Source organism: Rattus norvegicus, chromosome 5, assembly GCF_021556685.1.
Source record: "Rattus norvegicus strain SHRSP/BbbUtx chromosome 5, alternate assembly SHRSP_T2T, whole genome shotgun sequence".
NCBI lineage: Eukaryota > Metazoa > Chordata > Mammalia > Rodentia > Muridae > Rattus > Rattus norvegicus.
In genome coordinates this window covers 147,117,212-147,143,337 of record NC_141538.1, presented here as the reverse complement: position 1 = coordinate 147,143,337, position 26,126 = coordinate 147,117,212, and the positions used below count along the sequence as shown (strand labels likewise).

The following is a 26,126-nucleotide window of genomic DNA, read 5'->3' as shown; positions in this document are numbered from 1 at the left end:
GGAGTGTTGGGTTGAAGGACAGTTTTTGGTACAGAACAGCATCTTGATGCACTCTAGTCTCTTGACTGCATCCTCTGACCAGAAAAGCCGGGCAGAAGCCACTGTGTTCCACCCCTACAGCTGGGTCTGCTCCCTCAGTGCCCAGCCTCTGCCAAGTGCCTTTCTTCCCCTTCTTAGAGATGCCCAAAAATTATGGGCCTTGTGAGCCTCCCCAGGCCCCAGCTGTACTCTGCACATCTCCCGTTATTATGATTTTATTAAATTTATTTTTTCATTGTAAAAGTAATATTAAAAAAGCAATATACGCATATTAAAGGAAATTTGGGAAAAGGAGGAACTAAGAAAAAATTATTCATAATCCCAAGGGCCTAACGCAGAATCTTTTTTTTTTTCCCTAACCCAGAATCTTAGAGACTCTTTTGGTGCATTTTTTTTTCCTTTTCCATATCTTTTGTTTGTTCTTTAATATGCGTGCGTTTGCTGTGTTTGTGGCAGGGCTGTGTCCACGACTTAACTTATTTTTTGTTTTGGTTTTTTTTTTTTTGGTTTTTTGTTTTTGTTTTTTGTTTTTGTTTTTGTTTTTGTTTTTTCTTTTTTCTTTTTCGGAGCTGGGGACCGAACCCAGGGCCTTGCGCTTGCTAGGCAAGTGCTCTATCACTGAGCTAAATCCCCAACCCTTTTGTTTTTTTTTTTTATGGTCATCATCCCCTCTGCAACCCCCACAGATGACATTCTCTCCCAGACATCGTTCTTTGCACATCTATTGTAAAAGTAACAGCATAATCATTGCTGAAAATTTAGAAATTTCAGAGAACCCGAAAGGAGAAAATCATCAGCCTCGCTTGCTTTCGTTAGCATTCCCATGCGTTTTCTCCATCATTGATTTTATTTTATCCTCTGATCGCAGATGTGAGGAAAGATCAGCGAACTCACCAAGTCAGAGATTCTAATCATTCTGAAGTAGATAAACAAAATATGGAAAATCCCCCATTACCCAAACTTCCCCCTCCGTCAGTGAAGAGGGCTGTGTTAGCGGTCTGGAGCGGCGGGGTCTAACTCCCTCCTGGCTCACTCACAGCAGGCATGCTCCTGTACGCAGTTAGCCTGTGCTTTCTGGGGGCAATGGGCCCCCGTGGGCTGGCACAGTTCGGCGTTCCTCTGCGCTGCTTGCCTTCCAGCTCACCTGTTCTGGCTTCGTACACATGGTACATGGTGCCACAGCCCGTGCTGGAGACAAGCGCTTTATATCATGGTGGGAAATCACAGTTTTGTGTGGAAAGCCCCTGTGTGGAGATCTCTGGGCTCGAGGGTGATCGTTTGTCTTTGTGGTGATTTCTAGAAGTAGAATCCGTTGCCTGGCTAAGAGTTACGAGCGAGGATTTGAGCTTTCAATGGTTACTGTCAGACTGTCCTCGGTGGAACCCGTAAGCATGCTTTTCTGCTGCGTGAGTGAGGCGTGAATCAGGCTCACACCAACTCTAGGCCTTGTTCGCTTACTGCACAGATTCTGCCTCAGTTAAAAATACAGAGGGGTTGGGGATTTAGCTCAGCGGTAGAGCGCTTGCCTAGCGAGCGCAAGGCCCTGGGTTAGGTCCCCAGCTCCGGAAAAAAAAAAAAAAAAAAAAAAAAAAAAAAAAAAAAAAAGAAAAAAAATATAGAGAGATAGAAATGCACTGAGCCAGATGATAAATACTATGGTCTTATTTTATCTACTGTAAAGCATTTATCTATAAATGCTATTCATTATAAATGTTTGTAGCCCTTCCCTTCCTTCCTGATGGGCCTCACTGTGCAGTCTAGGCAGGTCTGGAACTGGCCTTCCTCTGTCTCGGCTCCCAAGGTCTAGGCAGACACTCCTGCCTCCATTTCTAAAAGAGCTACTGAGCACAGTGGGAAGAGGCTCAGGACTTAAAGGCCAGGCCAGCCTGGGCAACACAGGACCCTGTGTCAGAAAGCAAAAGTAAGACAAAAGAAGCAAATAAATAAAAACGGACATTGCAGAATTTGGCAGGAGGGGGCTCTCCTTTTTTAAACTTCATTGTGATAGGGCCAGAAAAACAGTTAGACCATTACTTTTAGGACTTGCCCTGCACCCCAGGTATGCACGCGGCTTGCTCACATTTCCTGGCCTTACGTACCCAGCCCCTCGAGACAAAGGTACGGGAAGTTCCAAAAGAAAAGACTGACCACCGTTCGTTCAACCTTTCCCCAATTTGCATAATTCGGTTGTCTCTCAAATCTTGCTATTATAGACAGCGTGGTGACGAGCGTTTGCGTGCCAGGGACTTTTTCTGTGGGTGGAATTATTTCCAAAGTGCTTCTCGGTTTCTGTAAGTGCTGGGTACAAACCCAAGGCCCTGTGCTGGCCCGCACTCTACGAGGGAATGGCACCTTCAGCCCCCGACGCTGGCTTTTTAACATGACCCAGTGTTTAACTTATTCGAGGCATTTGACGTGTATGCGAGCCATCTTAGTTACCTCTGGGTAATGATTTCGGGTTCGGGGTAGCTCAGCAAGGCACGAGGGCCGGCGGTCAGTCACAGCACTGGGTGGCCTGTGGCTGAGTTGTCCTTAAGATCCCCCTGTGTGTCTTCCTAGGTCTGGGGCTTTCCTCTCGGACCCCCGCTGTGAGTACATCTGAGTCAACCCCAGGCACGGGCACAGGCACCAGTACCCCATCCACACCCACCACCACCAGCCAGAGCCGCCTCATCGCCTCATCCCCCACCCTCATCTCAGGGATCACCAGCCCCCCCCTCCTGGACTCCATCAAGACAATCCAGGGCCACGGCCTGCTTGGCCCCCCCAAGTCTGAACGCGGCCGCAAAAAGATCAAGGCAGAGAACCCAGGGGGTCCCCCTGTCCTTGTTGTCCCCTACCCCATCCTGGCCTCCGGTGAGACCGCCAAGGAGGGCAAGACATACAGGTGAGTGTCCCTGCAGATGGCGTCTGGGTGAGGTGGTGGTGCAGGTGTGTGCCTGGAACTGGGAAGTGTGGCCCCAGGGGTAATCGTGGGGAGCTAAGAGTCAAAGAGCAGGGCAGACCCACACCAATGAATGTATCAGGGAGAAGGAGGGGGGTAGAAAATAATTGAACCCCATTAGAGGTGTCCAGGGTAGGCAGCACCCTGGGGTACTGAGTCCTGTTCTCCTGGGGCCATGAGGGTCGCCTGAGCCACAATAAAATGCCTGATGCACTTTGACAAAAGGCTACTGCCAAGGCTGGACCTCCACGAGGTCCGAGTTAGTTTGGTGGAGGGGGCTTTGGTGGAGAAGTAGGTACCTGTACTGGTCAAAAGGAACCAGATACTAACACACAGCCAGGTCACACTGACTTAGCCTGTGAGAGCCTCCTCCCCCAGGGCCACAGGTGTGGCCGTAGGCAAGACCTTGCCTGTTTTCCCATGTCTGTCTGTCTGTCCCCCAGACAGCTGTTCCCAGAGGTCAGAACTTCCTCCAGACTAGCAGGTGCCTGTGCTGGAACCGGCCCGTCTGTCTCTCTCAAGCGGGCCGTGTCCTCTGGACTCCATAAGTAGACTCTGCCCCATGCAGAGAAGGTCTCCCTGGAGACCTGCCCTTTGAGAGAGGAGGTCTCGCTAGAGACATGCTGACGTGGGCGGGGATCTTCCCAGGCGTGAAGCTGCTTCTTGCCTGCAGGTGTAAGGTATGCCCGCTCACCTTTTTCACCAAGTCTGAGATGCAGATCCACTCCAAGTCGCACACCGAGGCCAAGCCCCACAAGTGCCCACACTGCTCCAAGTCCTTTGCCAATGCCTCCTACCTGGCCCAGCATCTGCGCATCCACCTGGGTGTCAAGCCCTACCACTGCTCCTACTGTGACAAGTCCTTCCGGCAGCTCTCCCACCTCCAGCAGCACACCAGGTGGGTGCCTCGCTCCCTTTCCCACTCAGCGCCTCAGTGCTAGAACAATTGCAAAGAGGGGCAGGGACTCTCAGATGTCTCTTGCTCCCAGGGTCAAGACCAGAGCCCTCTGATGTGCCTTTTAGGCCACTCTGGATGAAACCCTTTCTGAGGGCACCATGCCACATGAAGCCCTTCGGCCTCACTGAGCTCTGCTCTGACTACTGTACAACCCTTCTCGTCTCCAGGCCTTTGCACTTAACAGTGTGCTTCACTTGAGACTCTGGCTGCCTCTTCTGCACCATTCGGTCCCACTTCTCTGTCATAGCTGGAGTGTGGCTTCCATGTGCCCACAGGCCCTGAGCATCCAAGGACCGTTTGTCTCCTTTGAGTCAGGAGTAGGCTGTCTCATACTTGCCTGTGTGTTTTTCTACCTCCCTCAATATTTTGGGAGCCGTGGAAAGCAAGGGCGTGGTGTCCTGTATTTCTGTATCTATCCCCGCCGTGGGTGGCTACGCGTATGAGCGTTTAGGCGTTTGCTACATATTTGTGGAATAGAGAGACCTAGTTTGGACAGCGAATGTGACTCATCCACTTAACAGGCATTTTACTCAGCCCCCATTCTGTGCCAGACAGAATTCTAGGAACAAACCAGGCAAAATGCTCTGCCTGGTGGTGTGCGTAGCCCAGCTGAGCGTGTGAAAGGAGAGTTCAGGAAACAGCAGTGCCTGCAAGGGAGAGCGGGGAGATGCTGGGAAGACCGGCTCCCTACACACATCGAGCAGAGTTTTAAAGAGCAAAGGTTGGGAAGCTGTGTGTCCCACGCATTCAGAGAGGGGAGCAGTACATCTTGCTCATGTGACTGTCGTGTCCTGAAAGTAGGTCACATGTTTACCAGTGACAACAGGAAAAGGACTGCTTGATTGCAGAGTCTGTAACTACTGACTGCTAAAATTTTCCCCTCCTGTAATGGACTAAAGCCACATATGACACTGTATTTTACTGTGAGTGTTACTTTAAAGATCACCTGTCCTATGGCGTTGGGAATCAAACCCGAGGCCTCGTGTGTGCAAAGCAAGAGCTCTACCACTGAGCTGTATCCCCAGGCCTGGTAAAGTCTTGTTGTGTGAATTTTTCTTTCTTTCTTTCTTTCTTTCTTTTTTTTTTTTTTTTTTTTTGTATCAGGGATACTAGAGCCTGGCGTACTAAGCAGGTTGACTACCATGGAGCTACATCCCAGATCTTTAAATTATTCTCTTTTTTCCCCCCTTTGAAACAAGGCCTTGTTCTATGAGGACGATGATGAACCTGCTGTCTTCCCTCTGCCTCCCTAGTAGCTAGGATTATAGCATGTGCCCGGTCACACTCTGCTGGGCACAGTGTTGCTAGTTAGTCATCTGCCACTGTGGTCTTCGTGGCCTTTTTCCCAGGGTGCACGTGGTTCGCCTTGTCCGTTGCTCTGCTGAGGGGAATAATATGTAGGTGCAGCATTGACAGCATGGCCCAGGTAAAGCTGACAGCTTTATTCCCCATCCCTGTGCCTCCCCGGTTACGGGTTTGACTGTGGACGTGTGTCTCAGCAATTTTCTGATGTGGTCATGCCTTGATTTTAAAGAAATTGGGTGGTCCGATGCGCATGGGTATGTGAGACATGGTATCCACGGCTAAGCAGGGAGCTGCTGCTGGTGGCATGGCTTGGAGGATTACAACATCTGGTACAGAATGCTGTCAGGAGGCTCTGCCAAGTTCCTGGGCCAGCATTTTAATCATCGTGTATATGTGAAGTTTTAAAAATATTATTAGTGGGGTTGGGGATTTAGCTCAGTGGTAGAGCGCTTGCCTTGTGCTAGCTAGCGCAAGGCCCTGGGTTAGGTCCCCAACTCCGAAAAAAAGAAAAAAATATATTATTAGTGATCAGTGAACTGAGAACTAACGGATTTCACCTCTGCCAGATCGTAGGATAGCAGGGGTACCCCCTCCCCCGAGTCCAAGGGTCCCTGTGTCAAGGCTTTTGGGCTGTTTTCTTGTTCTCTTTTATTTGTCTTTAGAAGGGGGCAATAAGACACAAGTAGCAGAGGTGGGAGGATCAGGCTTCCAAGGCTAGCTTCAGTTATACAGTAAGTTCAAGGCCAGCCTGGGCTACATGAGATCCTGTTTCAAAGACAGAACAAAACCAATCAACAATTTTCTCTCTCTCTCTTCTCTCTCTCTCTCTCTCTCTCTCTCTCTCTCTCTCACACACACACACACACACACACACACACACACACACACACACACAAGGCCTCGCCTCCACAGGCTGTGGGGCATGTCCAGCCATTTACCATGGTGGCCTCACTCACTCTCACTGTCTCACTCAGGCTTGTCATGCCTAATTAAATGAGATTTGTCTTTAAATGTGACATTTCTGGCATGGTCACGGCTACAAATTTGATTTAGACAGTTGTATCCTGTTAGGAAGGAGAGGGGACTCCTTTGGAGGCTGCTCACAGAGCTAACGATGGTGAAAGGGGAGGGGTCTCGCCCAGGCAGAAGAGGGTCTCACCGAAGCACCACACTTGCTCTGTGTGGTTTCGTAGGCAAGGCCAACCACCACGTGCGTCACTGCTGAGACAGGTGTGATTTTAAATTCTCCTTGGCAACTTACTAGCGTGTGAGGATGTGGAGTTTCTGTAGCCCCTCTCCTCTGTGGAGCTGAAGGGTTAAATGAAGCAGGCCGAGTGTTTGGAGGCCGTTTCATTCTGTTTTGTTAAATGTAGCTTCCTAAATGAAGGGTCAGAGACAGACCAAGTAGAGGGTGGTTCCCTTGGTCTGTAAACAATAAAATATTAACCACAGTGAAATTAGCTTCATTCTCCTTGGTGATCACCCCTTGTTCTCTGACCCCATGTTGGTCAGTCAACTGGGCTATGCTGTCCATGTTGAGAATGAAGACTGTTCTCAGGCTGATATCGCATTCGAAGCCCAGGTTCTGCGGCACAAGGAACCAAAGTCTGGAACAGTCTTCTCCCAGGCTCCATTCTCTTGATGTTCTGGAAGCTTCTGCCCTGCTGCTCAGGGCAAATGTGAAGGGCTCAGACACCTTTTGACAGGACGGCATGATTCTGCCCAGTCAGCAAGGTTGGAAGGGAGTGCAGAGTCCAGTGTTTGGGTGCTACTTTTTGTGCTAAGCACATGATGTACCCAGTAAGGTCAGAGGCCTCCATTTTATCCCATATAGTTAACTGAGAAAGTATTTTATGCCTAGAAAGAATTGTTGTGTGTCTGTGGTTCAGGGGGTCAAACCCAAGGCCTTGGGCAAGCATCTACCACTGAGCTGCACGTGTGCAGGCTTGGGTGGGTGGAGGAGTGGGTGGGTGGTGTGTGTAGCTGGCGTGTACACATACGGGGATACGGACGCACAAGTACAGGGGCCAGGGGAAGAGATCTGATCCTCTCCTCTCCCTGGCAGCCTTACTCCTGGAAACAAGGTCTCTGGCTGAGCTTGGGGTTAGACTGGCACCCAGCCAGCTCGGCATTCCTCCTGCCTCTGCTCCCACCTCCCGCACGGGGATTATGAGTCTATGTGTTTAGCCATATCCAGCTTTCATGGGGTGCTGGGGATTCAAACAAGGTTCTCGTGCTTGTTCAGCAAACACCGTCATCCACTGGGCTGTGTCCCCAACCTGGAAACGTGTAACAGTATGGCTCGTTTGTCTGAGACAGGGTCCCACTCTGTACCTTTGGCTAGTCTGGAACAGGCTCTGTGGAGCTCCCAGGCTCACAGAGAGCCCCTTGCTTCTGCCCTCTGGGTGCCCCCCATGCCCAGCTAAGATATGCTTTGTTGACCTTTTCTGGGACAGTCTCTGCACATTAGCATCTTTGGTCCATCTTTTTTTAAAAAAAATATTTGTTTTATATATGTTAGTACACTGTAGCTGTCTTCAGACACACAAAAGAGGGCATCAGATCCCATTACAGATGGTTGTGAGCCACCATGTGGTGGCTGGGAATTGAACTCAGGATCTCTGGAAGAGCAGTCAGTGCTCTTAACCCCTGAGCCATCTCTCCAGCCCCTCTTTGGTCCATCTTTAAAAGTATATGCTGTGGACGGGAGAGATGGCTCAGTGGGTAAGGGCACTTGCGGGCAAACCTGACAACCCAAGTTATTCCAGTTATATAGATCTGGAATTCCTGTGACAGAAGGAGAGAGATGACTCCTGCAATTTGTCTTCAGATCTCTACCCATGCACTGTGACATTGGGGTGTGTGAGCATGCGTGCCTGTACACATACATGCACAAAATCAGTACAGAAACGCAATAAACTTTTTGAAATAACAAGCCAGGATTGATGGTGTGCCTATGATCCCAGCACTCGGGAGCTAGAAGCCAGGGTCAAGTTCAAGGTCTCCATGAGCTACACAGTAAGTCTGAGGTCTGGGTTATGTCAGACCCTCATTCCAAACAACAGCGGAATGGGCACGGAAGATCTATGTGTATTAGATATTCATCTGTGTGGGACATGAACCCCTGCGCACTGAGCTCCCTTTTGGGGGGTTTGCTCCTTCCTGAGGCTGCAGATTTCATGGGGCATTTGTAATTTTATGTCCAACTAACTGGAAACAGGGAGGGTACGAGTCAGTTCCCTCCCTCTGAACACCCTCCTCTCCAGTTGTTGGTTCTGTCCAGCGGCCATCTGGAAACTCCGTGAGTGTTTGTGTGTAGAAGGGACTGGAAACGTTTATTACTCTGAAGTAAATGTCTAGACCTGGGAAAGGCCATCTAGCTCAAAGTCAGCATCAGTTAAAAATAGACCCAGCTGGGGCTCAGTGGCTAAGAGCTCATGCAGCTCTTCCGGAAGACTTCAGTGTGATCCTCGCCACAGTCCACAGGCCCAAGGATGACAGTGAGTCCAGCTCCGGGAGGATCCAGTTCCTCTGGCCTCTGTGGGCACCTGTACTGGCATGCACACATTCACACACACACACACACACACACACACACAAACATAGATACACACACATACACACACATAGACACACACACAGACACACACACAGACATAGATACACACACACATACACACACATAGACACACAGACACACACACCCACACACATAGATACACACACAGACACACACACACACATAGACACACACACAGACACATACACACATACATAGACACACACACACATACATAGATACACACACACATAGACACACACACAGACACACACACATACATAGACACACACACACAGATAGACACACAGACACACACATAGACACACACACATAGACACATACATACATAGACACACACAGACACACACACACACATAGACACACATACAGACACACACACACACATAGACACACACACAGACACATACACACATACATAGACACACACACACATACATAGATACACACACACATAGACACACACACAGACACACACACATACATAGACACACACACACAGATAGACACACAGACACACACATAGACACACACACACATAGACACATACATACATAGACACACACAGACACACACACACACATAGACACACATACAGACACACACACATACATAGACACACACACAGAGACACACATAGACACACACAATTAAATAAATCATTTTTTAAAAATTAAGAGAAAATGACACAGCGGTAAGCAGTAGTGATGGTTGTTGCTCGTGAGGACACTTTGTCTGAGCGTCTGTGAGAATGAATGTGGGAGCTTCACACGTGTATTCCCAGCTCTTAGGAGGCTGGGCAGGAGGAGCTATTAGTCCCCTTGAAGGGGGCTATTTTGCCAAAATGTTCCCAGAGCTGGGGGATTGCTTCTGTTTCTGGGTTTTTTGTTTGTTCGTTCGTTTTGCTTTGTTTTGTTTATGTCTCTCTTTCGTCTCCTCATTTGTGCGATTCAACATGGTAATAGGCAGGAAGCGAAACAGCATAAGGAGTCTGTCAACACTTAGAACATAATTGTAAGTCATAGGGCTCTGCTACAATTAAGCTACCATGCCCTCACCCAGTGGCAAAGAGTTTACCGTGCTCCCAAGCCCCAGAACCCCCAGCATCCTCTGAATCAAGGAGTCAACCTGTTCCATTCTACAAAGACTGTGCCGTGTCCTCCTGCCCTTTGAGAAACCACACACATCTTCCCAATTACGGTCATGAAGGGTGTACAGGGGTGAATCCAGAGCAGAAGCTGTATTGGGTACTCAGAAAAGGGCAGCATTAGCAGGAGGTGTGACGGGCTGTCCCCCAGAACACCGTTGGGGTGATCCTACTTAGTGGCTCCCAGAAGAACTTGTATTGAAAGGAAGGCACAGGTAAAGAGCAGGTGACCCCCACAGTCTGTACCCACAAGCGCAGACTTCGGGAAGATCGTCTTGCCTGTAGTACCTACCACCAGCATGTGTTAGCTTCAAGCAGGACACTGTGTGTCTGTTCACGGTAGTCTCACAGCGCGTGTCTTGTGCAGTTGTGACGAAGAGATACACAGGTGAAAGGTGACACATCCTTCAGGTACTGGGGTGTGAGAGTCAGGGAGGAAGCTGCTTCAGGAGGGATTCAGTGAAGTACCGGAGAGCATTCAGGGTCTGTCCGTCTGTCCGTCTGTGGAGGCTACTGCCAGACATGGTGACACTACCTACGTTTGTTTGCATATGCAGGATGCAAACCGTGCTTGCCTTTGCTTTTCTTTCCCTGGCTGTGTGATGTGTGTGTGTGTGTGTGTGTGTGTGTGTGTGTGTGTGTGTGTGTGTGTGTGTAACCCCAACCATACATATACATGCATAATGCTAACTGCCCTGGGAGCAGTGTCCTTTGGCTTTCTTAAGTCTGATGACAATAATAACACGTTAAGAACAGCTATCCAGCCCCAAAGGGTCCATGTGCCCACAACGCAGTGTTTTAACACAGGAGGGGCTTCTGAAGTCTTTGTATGGGACGAGTGTGTTTCTTCACAGGAGAGAATGTAAAAGGAGAGGGAACTCAGAATATGAACTTTTCCTCATCTACCCTCATTTTAATCATGAAATACAAAGCACTTCAAGCCACCCAGGAGTGGAAAATGCCGGCGTGTGGGGGCTCACATCTGAAGTCCCAGCATGTAGAAGGCTGAGGCAGGAAGACTGCCTTGAATCTCAGGCCAGGCTGGGCTAGAGCGAGACCCTCCTTAAAAACAAAACAAGGTCTGGGGAGATGGCTCAGCGGTTTAGAGCACTGACTGCTCTTCCAGAGGTCCTGAGTTCAATTCCCAGCAACCACACAGTGACTCATAACCATCTGTAATGGGATCCGATGCCCTCTTCTGGTGTGTCTGAAGAGAGTGACAGTGTGCTCATATAAATAAAATAAAGAACTCTTAAAACAAAAAGGAGGTTGGGGAGATGGCTCAGCTGGTGAAGATACTTTCTGCCAAGCTTAATGACCTAAGTTTGATACTTACAGCTCACATGGTGGAGAGTTGGCTCCCCAACACTGCAACAGTGTGGTTTGAACAGCCTTAGATGGAATCTTTTGTGCCCACGAGTTTCACCGTTATCCCTATTTTAGAGATGCGGACTTGGGACTCAGGGAGCCGAGAGGTGGCGCCCACGAGTTTCACCGTTATCCCTATTTTAGAGATGCGGACTTGGGACTCAGGGAGCCGAGAGGTGGCGGAAGTGTGATTCAAGTGGCCTGGGCTCCAGATGGAAGGGAGGGGGTGTCTGGGTCTGCACTGCAAGGGCTGTGCGGAGGAGCAAGCATTAGGTGAGAGAGCAGGTCTGGTTTTGAGGTCCCCACATGGTGCTGGGATCCTGGGGTTGGGGGCCAGCAGCACACCTGTTTCTGCTGGATTTTCTTGTACTTGAAGAGGGACTGGCTGAAGTCAAACTGAGCCTCCTATCTTACAGATGTGGGCACAGAGGCTGGGAGCTCTGCTAGGGGGAAGATGCGAGGAACAGGATCCCGGTGATGGGCGCGGTCTGACATTTTAGTGCTGGAAACTGAGACCTTTGTAGGTAGTGGGGACAGGCAGTTCAGTCCGTTGTCCAATGGCTGCTCCTCCTTGAATCTCTTTCTGAGGTAGGCCTGAGCTGGCTGCCTCATACAGCGATAAGTCAGTGGTAGGGGCAGGTCTTGGCCCAAGAGGATCCCTTTTATGACTCCACTGTGAGAAGGCCAGTGTATGTGGACATGCCCATGAAAGAGGTATGGTAGGGGACTATGTGGGAGTGTTGAAGGCCCCACGTGCCAGCCAGAGAGCAAAGGCCTTCCTGAGGCTCGAGGCTGTATGTGTGCCAGGGAAGGGAGTGTGATGCAGAAAGCCGGGACAGAGAGGAGGACCCAGAAACGAAGGCAGAATGTGAACGCTAGGGTAAGGGCCGGGGACCCTGTCCCAGACAAACAGGGCCATAGTGGGGGTTGCTGAGCCAGGACCGGACAAGGGCAGGCCCCAGGGATGACATCATAGCTGAAGTCGGAGGATACTGAGGCTGAGGACTCACAGAGTAAGCTGGACAGTTGGCACATGTGGATGGACGGTGTCCGGAGGGGGTGGTTTGCTGGTCGAGAGGTTTGATGCATTTCTATGGAAGAACCTAAGTCCCTGGAGGGACCCATGTTAGTCAGCCAACCAACACACTCAAGCAGCAGCATCTGGCAAGCAGCACGCCTGAATCTTATGTGAATCTTATTTCTGTTGTCAGTGGCTAACTTTAGCGACTAGGAGCCTCCTCCGTCTGTCTGTAGTCCCCAGCTGTCTACTGAGCTTACATCAGACTCTGGGGAGGTGGCAGGGGTAAAACCCAGAGAGGTCTAGCTCTCATAGAGGGAGCCAAGAAAACAGCCACACTGTAGGGTGCCACAGGGAATTGGGGGAGTGGGAAACTGTGTTCAGACCAGCCACAGAGTCCAGAGAGGGATGCCGGTGGCCGTTGTAGGCCCTAGCTCTTATTTGGGGTCTACTGTCGACCACCACAGAAAGTGAGTGGGGGCCGGGGAGAGAGGTACTTGGCAGCAAAGGTCTAGCTGTGACCAGGCAAGGGCTCTGCTGGGACTGCCGTGGGGGTGTGGCAGGGGTAACTCCCTCACTGGGCCTGCTCTTGCAGAATCCACACAGGCGACAGACCCTACAAGTGCCCACATCCTGGCTGCGAAAAGGCTTTCACTCAACTCTCCAACCTCCAGGTGAGTGCCTGCCTGCCATCCCACGCCACCCCCACTCCCAGCTGCGGCCCCCATTCCAGGGGCCCGAGAAAGGGGTGGGAGGTGGGGTACAGTCAGCGCCTCACATCCCCTTGTCACGTTCTCTACAGTCTCACCAGCGTCAGCACAATAAGGACAAGCCCTACAAATGTCCCAACTGCTACCGGGCCTACTCAGACTCCGCCTCCCTCCAGATCCACCTCTCCGCCCATGCCATCAAGCACGCCAAGGCCTACTGCTGCAGCATGTGCGGGCGGGCCTACACCTCGGTGAGTCCTGCTGCCTGGCACCAAGTTCCAGAGCCTAGAGGCAGGGCTGTGGGCCTGGGATTCTCTTAGCCCAGGAGTGCAGAGTTCCTTCCTACTTGGTGCAGCTGCAGTCCCTGCCAAGTCCAGCAGGGGGCACAGTACCATCGTCAGAGACACCAATCCTTCAGGGAAAGGGGACCAGAGATGGTTCTTGGGTGGGAAAACCCTCCAGAGAGCCTTGGGTACTCGGGTAAGTCAGTTATGTGCACGCTTCTAGCCCTTTGGCTGTTCGGGCAACAGGCCACATAGCCAAGAGTGTTCACAGGCATTGTCCCCTCCTGCTATGGAGTGAGTGTTCACAGGCATTGTCCCCTCCTGCTATGGAGTGGCTACTTACAGGGCTGGCTGCTGGCTAACAGGGAGGTATCAACAGGCCAGTGACTTATTCTTTACTGTCCACTTGACACTGAGTCATGCACTAATGAGTCAGAGAACACAAGTCCGTCGGACTACTGACACAAGCAGGGATTAAATCCGTAACCGAGTGATCTTTTACTGGTAGGTAGCGGTTACTGTTTCAGAGCAGAACTGACTGCTCAGAACTGGCCCCAGAAACCCTGGGCAGGATGCCCCTCTGGGGCTGGACACTTCCTCATGTCTGGTAAGATGTTAAGCAACCTCTGTGTCTACCCACCGGATGCGGATAGCAAGCTCTCCTCTCGGAGATGAGATCACCAGAAATGTGCTGAGACTCTGGGTATGTCCCCTGGAGGGGACAGCCCCTTTTCAGTTGGGAACCAGTGTTTTGAAAGACAGTAAAGAGTCTGAGGAGACAAAGTTGGGGGACGGTCCAAATAAGGTCCTCTGAGGAAGGGACACATACTAACTTTCTGTCACGGTCTCAGACAGTTGATTTAGAAGATGAAGGGTTTGTTTTGGCTTCTGGATATCACGGTTTCATCCCGGGTCCTCGTGTTTGCTCATCATGCAGGTTGCTGACTGTCCTCAGCCCCTGCTCTCTGTAGCAAAATCCAAACATCCTATCATTTTGTTTGCAAAAAGCTTTCTGTCTCTAAGGGCCATGGCTCCTTTTAGAAACACACTCACGATATCTTTATAGCCCCTTTCCCAAAGGCCCTGTTGTCCAATACCCAGAGGGCGTGGGAATAGTCATTTGTCAATGCCGTGTTTTTATTTATAGAATTTTTATTTTTAAAGAGCAAGACCCAAGTAATATTCCTGTATTATCCTGTGTCTTAGTTAGGGCTTTATTGCTTCAAAGAGACACCATAACCACAGCAACAATCACAAAGGAGAACGGCTAACTGGGGCTGGCTTACAGTTCAGAGAGGTTCAGTCCGTTATCGTCATGGTGGGAAGCATGGTGGCACGCAGGCAGACATGGTGCTAGAGGAGGAGCTGAGAGTTCTGCATCTTAATCTGTAGGCAGCAGAAGTGAATGCCACACTAGGCCTAGCTTGAATATCTAAGACTTCAAAGCCCGCAGCCACAGTGACACACCTCCTCCAGCAAGGCCACGCCTCCTAATAGCGCCACTCCCTATGGGCCTAGCATTCACGCACTTGAGTCTATGGGGGCCATTCCTATTCAAACCATCACAGCCTGGGTCAGTGTCTTTTAGGGCACAGCCCCCCTTCATCCTTCCCTCCTTGCTTTGTACTCACTGGAGACCGATTTCCATCCTGGCTGTTGCTGGCTTATGCAGGCAGCACCTTGCCACATTCGTAGGCTCTCTCTCTGTCTCTGCCTGATGACCCGTCTTGAGTGGCAGCCAGGGACAGGGTATGTTACCTTGCTCCTGGCCAGAGCCATTGGAGGATGTGGGCATGCAGACAGCCCGGGTCACCTCATCAATTCAGTGATGATGTCTCAGGACAGACTTAGTAGAGCCAGTGGGGAACAGGATGGCTTGGGAGTGGCTTTTCTCCCAAGACAGGGTCACCTGGAGGTTTGCAGAGGTCAGGACTCCTGCTTCCAACTGGAAAAAACTGTTGAGACCGTGAAGAAGTGTCCCGTAGCCCTCATTGAAACCGAAGGCTCTAAATCCAGCTCCTTCTTGCAGAGGAGGAAATGGAGGCTTAGGAGCAGACTGGGGACATGACTTGCCCCAATGCTAAGAAATGGCGAACTCAACTCCTCTCAGGCTCCTGCCTCAACCCCACGGGGAACATGGACCAGATACAGAAGAGGTTGGAGGGTGGCCATGGTGGGCAGAGGTGGGGATTGCAGGGCTTGGGTGGAAGCTGTGGAGGGTGAGCCTAGTTGCCTGTGAGTCTTGTCCCACCCCTCCAGTCATCACGGTGTAGGACTGGACTCCGGCAAAGCAAGGAATCACCACAACATCAACAGGACCCCTAGAACCCATTCCACAGGTCCACCTGAGCTCCAAGGCTGTAGCCACAGTGGGCTGCCCTCTAGTGGCTGCTTTGGGAACTGCAGCCTCTGTTGTGACGACTTCTGCATCTCCCTTTTACCCCCAGGAGACCTACCTGATGAAGCACATGTCCAAACACACAGTGGTGGAACACCTGGTGAGCCATCACTCACCCCAGAGGACCGAGTCCCCCGGCATCCCGGTGCGAATCTCTCTGATCTGAGCCCACCTGTGGTGCCGCCCCGCCCACTTGGCAGCACCCAGCCTAACTCCCGCTGGGGCCTCCAGGAACCACCAAGCTCTCTCACGACCTACCCAACCTGCCAGAAAGCTTGGTCCATAGAAGCCCTGCCTGATCCGGCTCCTGGGCAGCCAGGCCAACTGCAAGATTCTGGGCTGTTCTGGTGGCATCCAAAGACGATCTCAGAGCACTTTGAACCTGTCTGTCGGGTTTTCTTTCTTTTTTTTTTTTTTTTTTTTGTTCCCCCTCCCTCACTTGCTTCACTGTCTCTTGTTTTTTTTTTTTTTTAAAGTTTGTTTTGGAAATAACAAAAAGGATATTTATTGGCCAGAATGTTGGTGCTGCTAAGAACGAGAGATTCAAAGGACTGGACGGACGGATACAGAGAGAACCAGAGGGCAGCGTGGGAACTTCTCTGACCACAACCTCAGGTCTTGAGGGGAGGCCTGGGGTTCTGGACTTCAAAGGGGACTCCCTCCCTCAGGTGGGAAGAGACAGGAGGCAGCTGGAGTGAGCCCTTCGTCCCTGTCACCCAGTCAAACTGCCTGAGCTTTGCCCTAGCCCTTGTGAGCAGCGGGTACAGCAGCTGCCACCTGCCTGGCTTTAGGGGATGGAAAATGAGAGAGGTCTGGAGAGCCGCGGGACCAAAGGGTGCAGTGACGGCTGGGTGGCGAGCCCAGGGAATGGGCTGGGGGTGTGCCAGGTGAGACCTGGCCCCTCCCCTGCTGCCCTGAAGACCACCCCAGTCTACCTCGGTGCTGGCCAGGAAACCTATCGGCTACCTCTCCCACCACTCCAGACTGTGGGCAAGGGGATGGAGAGGGAGGGGGCCTGGGACTAAGTGCCCTTCCCAGAATTTCCTCCAGAAGGGTACAGTGCCCAGGGAGGGGTTGTCCTTCTCTCCACGGATGAGACGGGGACTCCCCCAACCCAGACCCCAGGCCCTGCGGCAGGGATAGGAGCCTCTGAAGGAGGCCCCAGGAGCAGACCCTGCCCCCAGCCCCCCAAGACATATCCCAATCCGAAAGCCATGCGTGTCCGTGTATATAGGAACTATGTACAGAACCCAGAGAAGCCCCCTTCCACATCACCCCCAGAGAAGAAAACTAGACAAAACTCATCTATATATTCTGTATCTGGAGTCCGTTTGAATATTAACTGTGTTATTTTTATACACTTTTTAAGCCTTAACTCGCCATTGATTTACCAGTTTAACGTTTCCTGGGGTTTCTTTTCCACTGGGAGGGGTCTCAGCCCCCCACCCACCCCAACCCCTTCGTTTGACTTGCGTCGTCTGATACTCAGTATTGTAGCTTTCGTCCGCATGTTACTACCCTGTAAATATGCTGTTCCAATACCGTTGGCATCCTTTGCTTTTTTCTATGGGACCTCCAGGCCACCATATTTAGAAATAGTTACCTTATTAAAAAAGAGAAAACAGTCTGTTGGCTTTTCAGTCTACATCTTGGTGGCAGGGAGGCAAGGGCTCTCGGAGCTCCCGGAGAGAAACTTTCGCTCTAAAGAGGGGAACGAAGCCAAACAAGTCGGATGCGGAGAACGCGTAAGGGGGCGAGAGACAAAGGGACTCGGCCCCTCTGCTCTTTGTAATTCTCTGGTGTGAAGAATAGTCTACACGCCGCGGGGATGGAGGAGGTGTAGACTGCCTGGTGCTGTGTAGGGTGCTGTGTGGGAGACCATCTTGGCACTACTCTGCTCCAGGCTTGGCAAGGAAGGTGATGGCCGCTTGCTGTGGGTTTCCATGCTGTGTGCTGGAATGCTACGTAATGACCCAAGAGAAGCATTTTGCCCAGTTGAGTGGCAAGGACGTTGCACATGGCTAGTTTTTCTAGTTTCGAGATGGGTATGCTGGTTCCTGTGTCCCCACCTTCTGATCGCCCACCCCAAGGGTCTGGTTTCTCGGAAGCTGTTCTAGTGTTGGGATAGGAGTGGGCTCACATAGGTTTTCCTCCATGGTGGAGTTAGTGTGTTGGTGTCCAGGAAGAGGAGCAGGAAACTAGAATTGCTGCCACCCAGTTGATCAAAGTTGGCCCTGTGGCGATGTCTCAGCTCCTGGTCATCGCCAGATCTGAAGTACGTCTCCCCAGGAAGGAACCAGAATGTGTGTTAGGCTCTGTCACTGTGACAAATACCTGGGGCGGGGTAGGACAGTTCACAGGAGGACTGATTGCTTTGGGCTTAGGGCGTCAGTCCAGTGGCTCTTGGCCATCAGTTTAGGCCTCGGGCTTGAACATGGAAGGGAGAGGGTGTGTAGTGTGTAGCGGGAGATGCTCACCCCTGTGGCAGCCAGGATACAGAGCAACAGGAATGAAGGGGGACAAGGTATGCCTCTCTGGGTTCTGGGCCTGTATAGGGCCAACGTCAGTGTCGAAGGATGTGGATGCAGGAAGAGCATGGATGAATTCCCTGGCTCAGTGGATGGACCATGAGTGGGCTTCAGTTTCCCGTTTCCCATCTGAAACCCAGAGAGCAAAGGGTCTTGTTTTCACAGTCCCGTCCAAGCTCCCAGCAGACTTCCCCCAAGATCTCTGCCTATAGCATTCTAGACTTTATCAAGACTTTTCCAAAATCTTCCCACAAACCAATCCCAAAGGCTCCAGATAGTCGTGGCGATGACCTAATTCTCCGGTATAAATTGTTCATGTTCCAGACTTTTCATCCCGTGACAAATACCAGCTGGTGAATAGGAAGCAACATGGGCTTGGGCCAGTGGCTTCTGCCAGTGGTCCAGTCCCCTAGTTGGCTTCCTCCATTGTTACTGGGACTATGGGAGACAGAACATCCATATGGAAGGGCGTGGCTGGGTGCAGGTGCTCACCTCAGAGCGAGAGAGACAAAGGTGGGAGAGGCACTGTGAAAGACAAGCGGTTGGTGACCTGCTTCACCAGCCAGGCTCTGTTTCCCCAAATGCCATCGTATTGCAAGTTCCTCAATGGGTAAATCCATTGATTGGGTCAGAGCCTTCAAAAGTTGGCTCCACCCTTGAGGACTAAGCCCTCTGGGGCTGCACTTTATGTCGATAACGATCACCCTGTCTTACCCTCGAACTGAGGATGAATTAGCATAGAGCCGCCATGTTTTTGGTAACCTCACAGGCCGCTGGTCTTTCTCTAAGGTTGACTTCTGTCCTGCCATGCCAGGAAGAGCTGGACTCTGAGCTATGTCCGTGTCACATTACCAACACTATTCACAGCTGATTGGTCGGAGACGACCACCTGACTCAGTAAGTCCTCACAGAGGCAGCCAGAAGGGCAGTGGCCTCCCTGGCTCAGTAGAACAGATGGTGCACACCACCCCCAACTACACACCCAGGAGCATTTGGTGACTTGTAATTATCCATGGTGTGTTCACATGTCCAGGATTATGGAAGCCAAAGGTTTACCTCGAGTGACATTCTTTAGGCTCTGCCCACTTTCTTAGTCTAGTTTTTTGAGTCAGGCTATCTCGCTGAATGGGCCGGCTGGCCAGAAGGATCTGCCTGTCTTCGCCTCCCCAGCTGTGGAATTACAGCCAGCCACCCCCCTCAGCCCTTGGGTCCTCTGGCTTTCTCAGGAAAGACTCGGTCAACGGAGCCATTTCCTGTTTTCCTGAAGAGCTGGTTAGTTACCAGCAAGTCATTGTATAACGCCACCTCTCCAGTCTGCTTCTCCACTCCAAGTTAGTTAGGAGATGGCGGGTAGGTGAACTGGGAGACCCTTCACACCGTGTGCTGGGATGGCTGTGTTCAGCCGGACCCGAGCAGAAGACAAAGGAGGCAGAGCACGTAGAAATGACCAGAGGAGACTGAGGACAGGGGTCACCTCAGTCTTCAGCCTCCGGCCACATTTCATCTCCTGTTTGTTCTTGGCATTCAGGAATGTAAGCTGCTAGTGGGGGTGGAGGACAATGAGTCACTTATCTGACCTCTCGATCGATGCCCGATTGCACCTTTTGTCCAATGAAATCAGTAATAGCACCCCATTTAGTAGGGTAAGGTAGAGTCAACCGCGGGTGTGAAACATTCGGGTATGCTCCAGGCATCACCCCAACCCCACCCGACTCTCCCACCCCACCCCCAGTCCATAGACGGAAAGAGCTGTTGGGGGGGTTCTGGGTAGTAGTACCCATAAGGGCACAGTACAGGGGCGCAGAGCCACATCTAGATGTTGTCTGTAGTGCTGACGATCAAAGAGCAAGATTCTGGTTTTCTTCCCCTCTGCTGGGAGTAGATAGGCAAGTCCTGTGGACCCGAGGACAGCGGTGGCCACAGTGGATCTCTGTAGGGGTGGGGTTTTCCTTCCTTCCTGTCCCGCTGCCAGCTGCCACGTATCTCTAACTCCTGCCTCCGAGAGAGGTGGGAAACTTCCCAAGGAGGTTACAATCTTACTGCACCTGCCAGTTCCTGCGTCCTCTGTCCAGTCCTCAGAGGGTCTCCCTCAGAGGGTCTCCCTCAGAGTCTGGGTCTTAGAACATCCTGCTCATTCATTCCCCTTACTCCTCTATAGACCCAGGATCCCCCGTTCTCAGAAGGATCCCTCTCCCTCTCTCCCTATGACCTTGCTTGCAATGGGGACAGGCAGAGAGAGGGAAGAAGCAAGATGGTTTAGGAGTCATCACGGCACCTCCTCCCTTGTGGCAAGGAGGGCTTCTGACTTCTCACATTTCCTATGAATAAACTAATCGCCAGCAGAAATAAGGAACTTGCTACCACACGCACGCGCGCACTTCATAGAAGGGAAGGCTCACAGTAAGATGTTTCTGGTTTATCGTCAGCTCCTCAGCAGGACGGAGCTTGTTAGAACTGGTGAGTGTCATGGGGTTTGTCATGGGGGACAAGCATTGTCTCACACGAGGAAGGGCCACGACAGTTCATAGCCAGCATTCATCTGCCTTTAATCACATTTAACCCATTCACACCCTCTTTTAGAATCCAAAGGGCTTGGCTTTTGTTCATCTGGTGCAGGTAGAAGACACTGAGAAGCAAAAAGGATAGTTTGCTCTACGTGGGAAGCAATATCCAGAAGCAATATCAGTAAATACAATCAGATTGTAAAACACTATCAGGGTGTGGCCAGACAAATAGAGTGACTACCCTACTTGAGAGCAATGGAGACTAAAGTACAAAATCAGCAGCTTGGGTAAACAGCCCAGTCTGTAAAATACATGCCACGCAATGGTGTGGCATGTGCATGTGTGTGCGCATATGTGTGCATGCTGCGTGCATGTGTGTGTGTGTGTCCTTGTGTATGTGTGCGTGTGCACATGCATGTGTATGTGCATGCATGTGCCCGCAGAGACCAGAAGTGGATGTCAGGTATGTTCTTCCATTATTCTCCGTCACAGTTTTTGAGACAGGTTCCCTCACTGAACCTAAAGATCACTGATTCAAGCAGGATCATCCTGACTCTGCCTCCCCATGCCAAGTATGTGCCGGTATGCCTGCTTTCACGTGATCCCTAAGATCTGAACTCAGGCATCCATGCCGGCATAGCAGAATGTAGTTGTTTGAATAGGTTTGACCCCTTAGACTCATGTGTTTGAGTACTTGGCCCACACTATTAGAAAGTATGTCTTTATTGGAGTGTGTCACTGTGGGTGTGGGCTTGGAAACCCTCCTCCTAGCTGCCCCTGAGCCAGTCTTCTCCTGTTTGCCTTTTGAAACAAGATGTAGGGGTTGGGGATTTGGCTCAGTGGTAGAGCGCTTACCTAGGAAGCGCAAGGTCCTGGGTTCGGTCCCCAGCCCCGAAAAAAAAAAAAAACTAAAGGAAACAAGATGTAAAATTCTCAGCTCCTCCAGTGCCAGGCCTGCTTGGATGGTGCCAGGCTTCCCACCATGAGGATAATGGACTGAACCTCTGAACCTTGTAAGCCAGCTCCAATGAAATGTTGTTGGAGTTGCTTTGGTCACGGCATCCGTTCACAGCGGTAAAACCCTAACTAAGACACAGATGCTTACTTGACTGAGCTATCCCTAGTGCCCCGTGTGTCTCTTACAGAGGAGAATGGTAGTGAATATGTGGATGAGGAAATTCAGCCACCATCTCCTCTTCTTGTCTTCCTCTTTCCTTCTTTTCCTTCCTTCCTTTTTTAATATTCACTCTATAGAAGAAAATCCCGTAAGGATCATTTTGAGATTGCTTGTTTGTTAGAGTACTCCTCGAATATGCACACGCTGTACAGCCAAGGGGGATAGCAGAGCAGAGCCATTGACTGGAACGCCTGCTCTCCTCTCAGTGGCTCATCCCTAAAGGGGCCGGAAGGAAGATCTAATCCCCATTCTCCTGCTACTGTTGTCACAAGAGCTCAAAAGAAGCAGTAAGGTCAGGGGTGAAAGGAGCTGGGGGGAGGGTCTTATCCTTTCCGGAGCCCTGAGTGGTGTTAAGCAAAGTCGAAAGTCTCTTACACTTACTACGTATGCTAACAAGTTCTTCAGACCCTTAACTGTTAACGGTCTCCCCCTCGGTGTTCACGGTCCTGTCACAAGCAGCCATCAGGGAGGGGCAACTTGACTCTTGTGTTAGCAGGTGTTGGGCTAGCCCCATGCCACACCCGGTGTCTTTCTTGCACGGCCCTCGGAAACCTAGAGAGTGCCGTACAACAGTCAGAGCTCCTGAAGGCACAGCCTTAAAACCATGGTTATTTGAAACAGACCTGCTGCCAAAGCCTTTGTGAACTCTAGAAGACTCCATAACCATTCCCACACAGAGACGAGGTCTAGCGGAAGGAACATCTGGAATATCCCAGAGAGAGGAGGCTGGGTTGGCTTAAACACCTCTTTTATGGCTGTAAAACTAGATGATCAGCTGCCCTTAGTGAGCTAGCATGCAGGGATGGGGTTGGGGAGGAGAGCCGACACTCTCCCGTGCTCCTACATGACACCGACCGAGCTGAAGGGTCCCACAAGAGGCTTCCCTTGAATGGCCTTGCCAAGGCTGAGGGCTGTCTAGGAACATGAAGAGACAGCCGTGGTGGTGGCAGAGGCCGTGACAACCGAGTGGTCTGCCAGCCACACTACAACAGCAGCAAGGCAGCCAGCTGCTTGGGAGCTGAAGGGGAAGTGCTCATTGGGTCAGGAAGCCAGCCCAGCTGCAGGAATGGAAACCTTCCTGATGACGGAGGAAGAAGCAGTTGAACAAATGCAGACAGGGAGCTGCATGTTAGCACAGGCAGAGAATGGAGAGCTGGGGGCTGAAGTAGAACAGAAGACCGTGAAGAGCAAGAGAAGAGAATCTGCAGGTCCTGGTCACAGGAATGGCTCCAGACAGCTGTCAAACCTAAGGTCCGGACAGAAGCTGAGACACCAACCATTACCAAGGGCTAAGGAAGGCCTTGTAGGCAAAGTAAGCTGACAAACTCTTGCCTTTCCATAATTTGCATCTGGTTGGAGCAAAAAGGCTCTCTGGCCAGCTGACAAGGGTGTACGGCCCCAGGCACAGTACCTCTGAGTTCCGAAGTCCCCCTTCCAAAGGCAGTGTAACTGGCTCTGACTTCTTGCTTTTGAAACATTTTGCAATTCCATTCAACACTCGCAGTGCCAAAGACGTTCCTGTGCCCGCCTGGCCAGGGTGGCCTGCTAGGTTCGCACCAGTGCGTACTCCTTGGGTGCCCAGATCAGACGAGGGTGGTGGATCTCTGGCCTCCAGCCAATTTCCTCTGCCCAGCAAAACTCTGGCGACAGCAGCTTGGTGGGCTTGCTCAGCCAGAAGAACTTGTTGAGGTGGCTCTCGTCGTGCCAGCGTGCCTCAATGCCATGCTCACGGTCCAGCTGTTGGCCAGTCGCACAGTGAGCCGTCAGCTTGAGCAGAGCCGCCACACTGCCCCCGAACACCGCGGCGTGGTAGTAGAAATCGCCTTCGCTTAACGACAGCGCGGCAGCCGACCGCTTGTCCCTCTCGTAGGGCAGCATCCACCGAGGCCAGCGGAAGTGCCAGGCGTGCAGCTGTGCCACCAAATCTGCCAGCACCTCGGGTCCGAAGTTACCGCTGAAGTACTGGTCCACGTCCAGGCAGAACACATAGTCAGCTTCTCGGCCCAGCTGCCCTCCCAGAGCCTCGTGTAGCGTGAGCATGCGAGCCATTGACACGTCCTGCCAGCGCTTCTCTCTTCTCACTGGTTTCACCCGCAGCAGGCGACCCTGGCCTAGAGCCACGTGGGGCACTGCTTCCGGTCGGTCGGTAAACACATAATACACCACGTTCTGGCCGACCATGAAGTACTGCTCTGCCGATACCAGGAAGTGCTCCAGGTACTTCTCCAGGTACCTGCCAGGCAGTCAGGCCAGAGTCAGTCCTGATACCCTCCAACCCTGCCCATACCAGGCCATGCAATCCCAGATCTCCAGCTTTGAGGTGGTGGATTAAAAGACTGAAAGCGCGGGGTTGGGGATTTAGCTCAGCGGTAGAACACTTGCCTAGCAAGCGCAAGGCTCCGAGAAAAAAAAAAAAAAAGACTGAAAGCTGTTGCCGTCTGCCTGGATGTATTGCCCTGCCCTGTTCCCCTTAAATATGGACTCCTGATTCCTCTGACCCAGGCAGTACTGAGCTGGAACACCCTTGAAGGACAGGAGGTATTTGAAGTACTCTGAGCCTTGTGGAAGGGGGTCCCAGGACCAGAGGCTGCTACGATGTAAGCAAGCCTGTGCTGTTTAGTTGTTTTGGGGGGTTCGTTTCGTTTCGTTTTTTGCCAAGTCAGGGTTATCTGGGAAGAGAAAACTTCAGCTGAGAAAACGTCACCATCAGAGTGCACTGTAGGCAATAATGTGGGAATGACTAGCCACTATGTCCACCCTTGGGTCCTGAGGTGTAAAAGAAGGTAAGCAGGGCAAGCCATGGGGAGCAAGACAGTGCGCAGCATCCCTCCATGGCCTCTGCATCAGTTCCTGCCTCCAGGTTCCTGCCCTGACTTCTTTGCTTGATGGACTACCAACTGAAATAGCTGACAGAAACCCTTTCCTTTCCAAGGTGTTTTTTAGACATGATGTTTATCACAGCAATAAAAACAAAACAAAACAAATTAATACAAAGCCCAAGCCAGTCATGGAGGGAACTTGTGTGGAGTGAGAGGCGTCCATGGGTCTTTCGTTGTTGATTCCTTGGTGGAGACCCAGACATCCAGGAGTGAACAGGCCCTCTTGTGACTTCCTGAATTCCTGACTATAGCTACTCATTTTAAGCCATAAAGACTGTTGCTTTCCTTTCCAAGGACATCAGGTTGCTCAGAACACTGACAATTTGCCTCCCTCAAAACCTGAGGCACCAGCAGTTCCAAGGAACAGTGACCAAGCCAAATAGCCTGAATGCTTGCCACATAGCACACACTGCTAAGTGTGCATGCTGGTTTGTTTGTTTGTTTGTTTGTTTTGTTTTGTTGTTTAAAACTAGAGTCACTTGAACAAACGTACAGAATTCTAAAGGGAGGAGGCAAGAGTTGGCTCGCCCTGCAGTTGGGGCCAGTCCTTTGACCTGCATATGCTCTAAATCTGGGGTCATGGGTCAGCATCTCAGAGCATAGTGTTCACAGTCCTGAACTCTTAGTTTCCGGAGCCCCTGGCCCCCTAAGGCACACAGGTACACAGGCCAGAGGAGTGGCCCCAAGGGTGCAGCAGCTCTGTCCCCTTGCTCTTGGGCCAGCCCTAGTGATCTTTCAGTCGCCTTGTGTTGCAGTGACACTCCTAGCTTTCTGTCTTTTTTGTGGGTGCTTGGGACATGGTTGGAAAAAACTTAAACGGTTTTCTGGGATATCCAGTAGCTCAGAATTCTTTGCCCAGGTTTGGGGGTGTTTCTTCCCAGGTGGGCATTCCCATTCATTTCACAGGAGCCTGGCCCACTCCCTACCCTGTCCTGTACTCCATTGTTCTGTGACTTGGGGTTGTAGGTCTGATTCCACACCCAGCCAGGAGTCCCCTTTGTATCACTTTGGAAAGTGGTCATCACCCTGGACTCTCCCTCTCGTCCACAATGGAAGGGCAGTGTCCTGCCCTTTGTCTCTTCTTAGCTCCTTCTACAGCTGAGGACCACCCTGTGTGTTGCAGGATATTTGCTCACACTGTGACCCCTGAGATTGTGTTGTAGTGTGGCTTAGTCCTTAGCGCACACCTTTAATCCCTCTGGCTGTAATACAGACCTGCCCTTAGTCCACATCTTTAGTCCCAAACAATGAAGGTTAAGTTAGTTTGTAGAAGGAAAAGCTCATGTT

The 26,126-nt window shown here is 51.3% G+C and overlaps 2 protein-coding genes across 5 annotated transcripts in view; one reads left to right on the top strand and one right to left on the bottom strand.

Annotated features, from left to right (window-relative positions):
• Positions 1-17,378, top strand: part of Zfp362 (zinc finger protein 362) — a 34,723-nt gene extending 17,345 nt beyond the window's left edge. For all 4 annotated transcript variants that reach the window (NM_001436652.1, NM_001191612.2, NM_001436651.1 and 1 more), the window contains 5 exon segments: positions 2,599-2,926; positions 3,657-3,881; positions 12,955-13,033; positions 13,162-13,320; positions 15,801-17,378. In NM_001436652.1, the coding sequence (NP_001423581.1) occupies positions 2,599-2,926; positions 3,657-3,881; positions 12,955-13,033; positions 13,162-13,320; positions 15,801-15,917 (908 nt within the window). In that variant the 3' untranslated portion in view covers positions 15,918-17,378.
• Positions 17,379-22,691: 5,313 nt separating this feature from the next.
• Positions 22,692-26,126, bottom strand: part of A3galt2 (alpha 1,3-galactosyltransferase 2) — a 12,404-nt gene continuing 8,969 nt past the window's right edge. The window contains 1 exon segment of the mRNA NM_138524.2: positions 22,692-24,193. Coding sequence (NP_612533.1) covers positions 23,506-24,193 — 688 coding nt within the window. The 3' untranslated portion in view covers positions 22,692-23,505.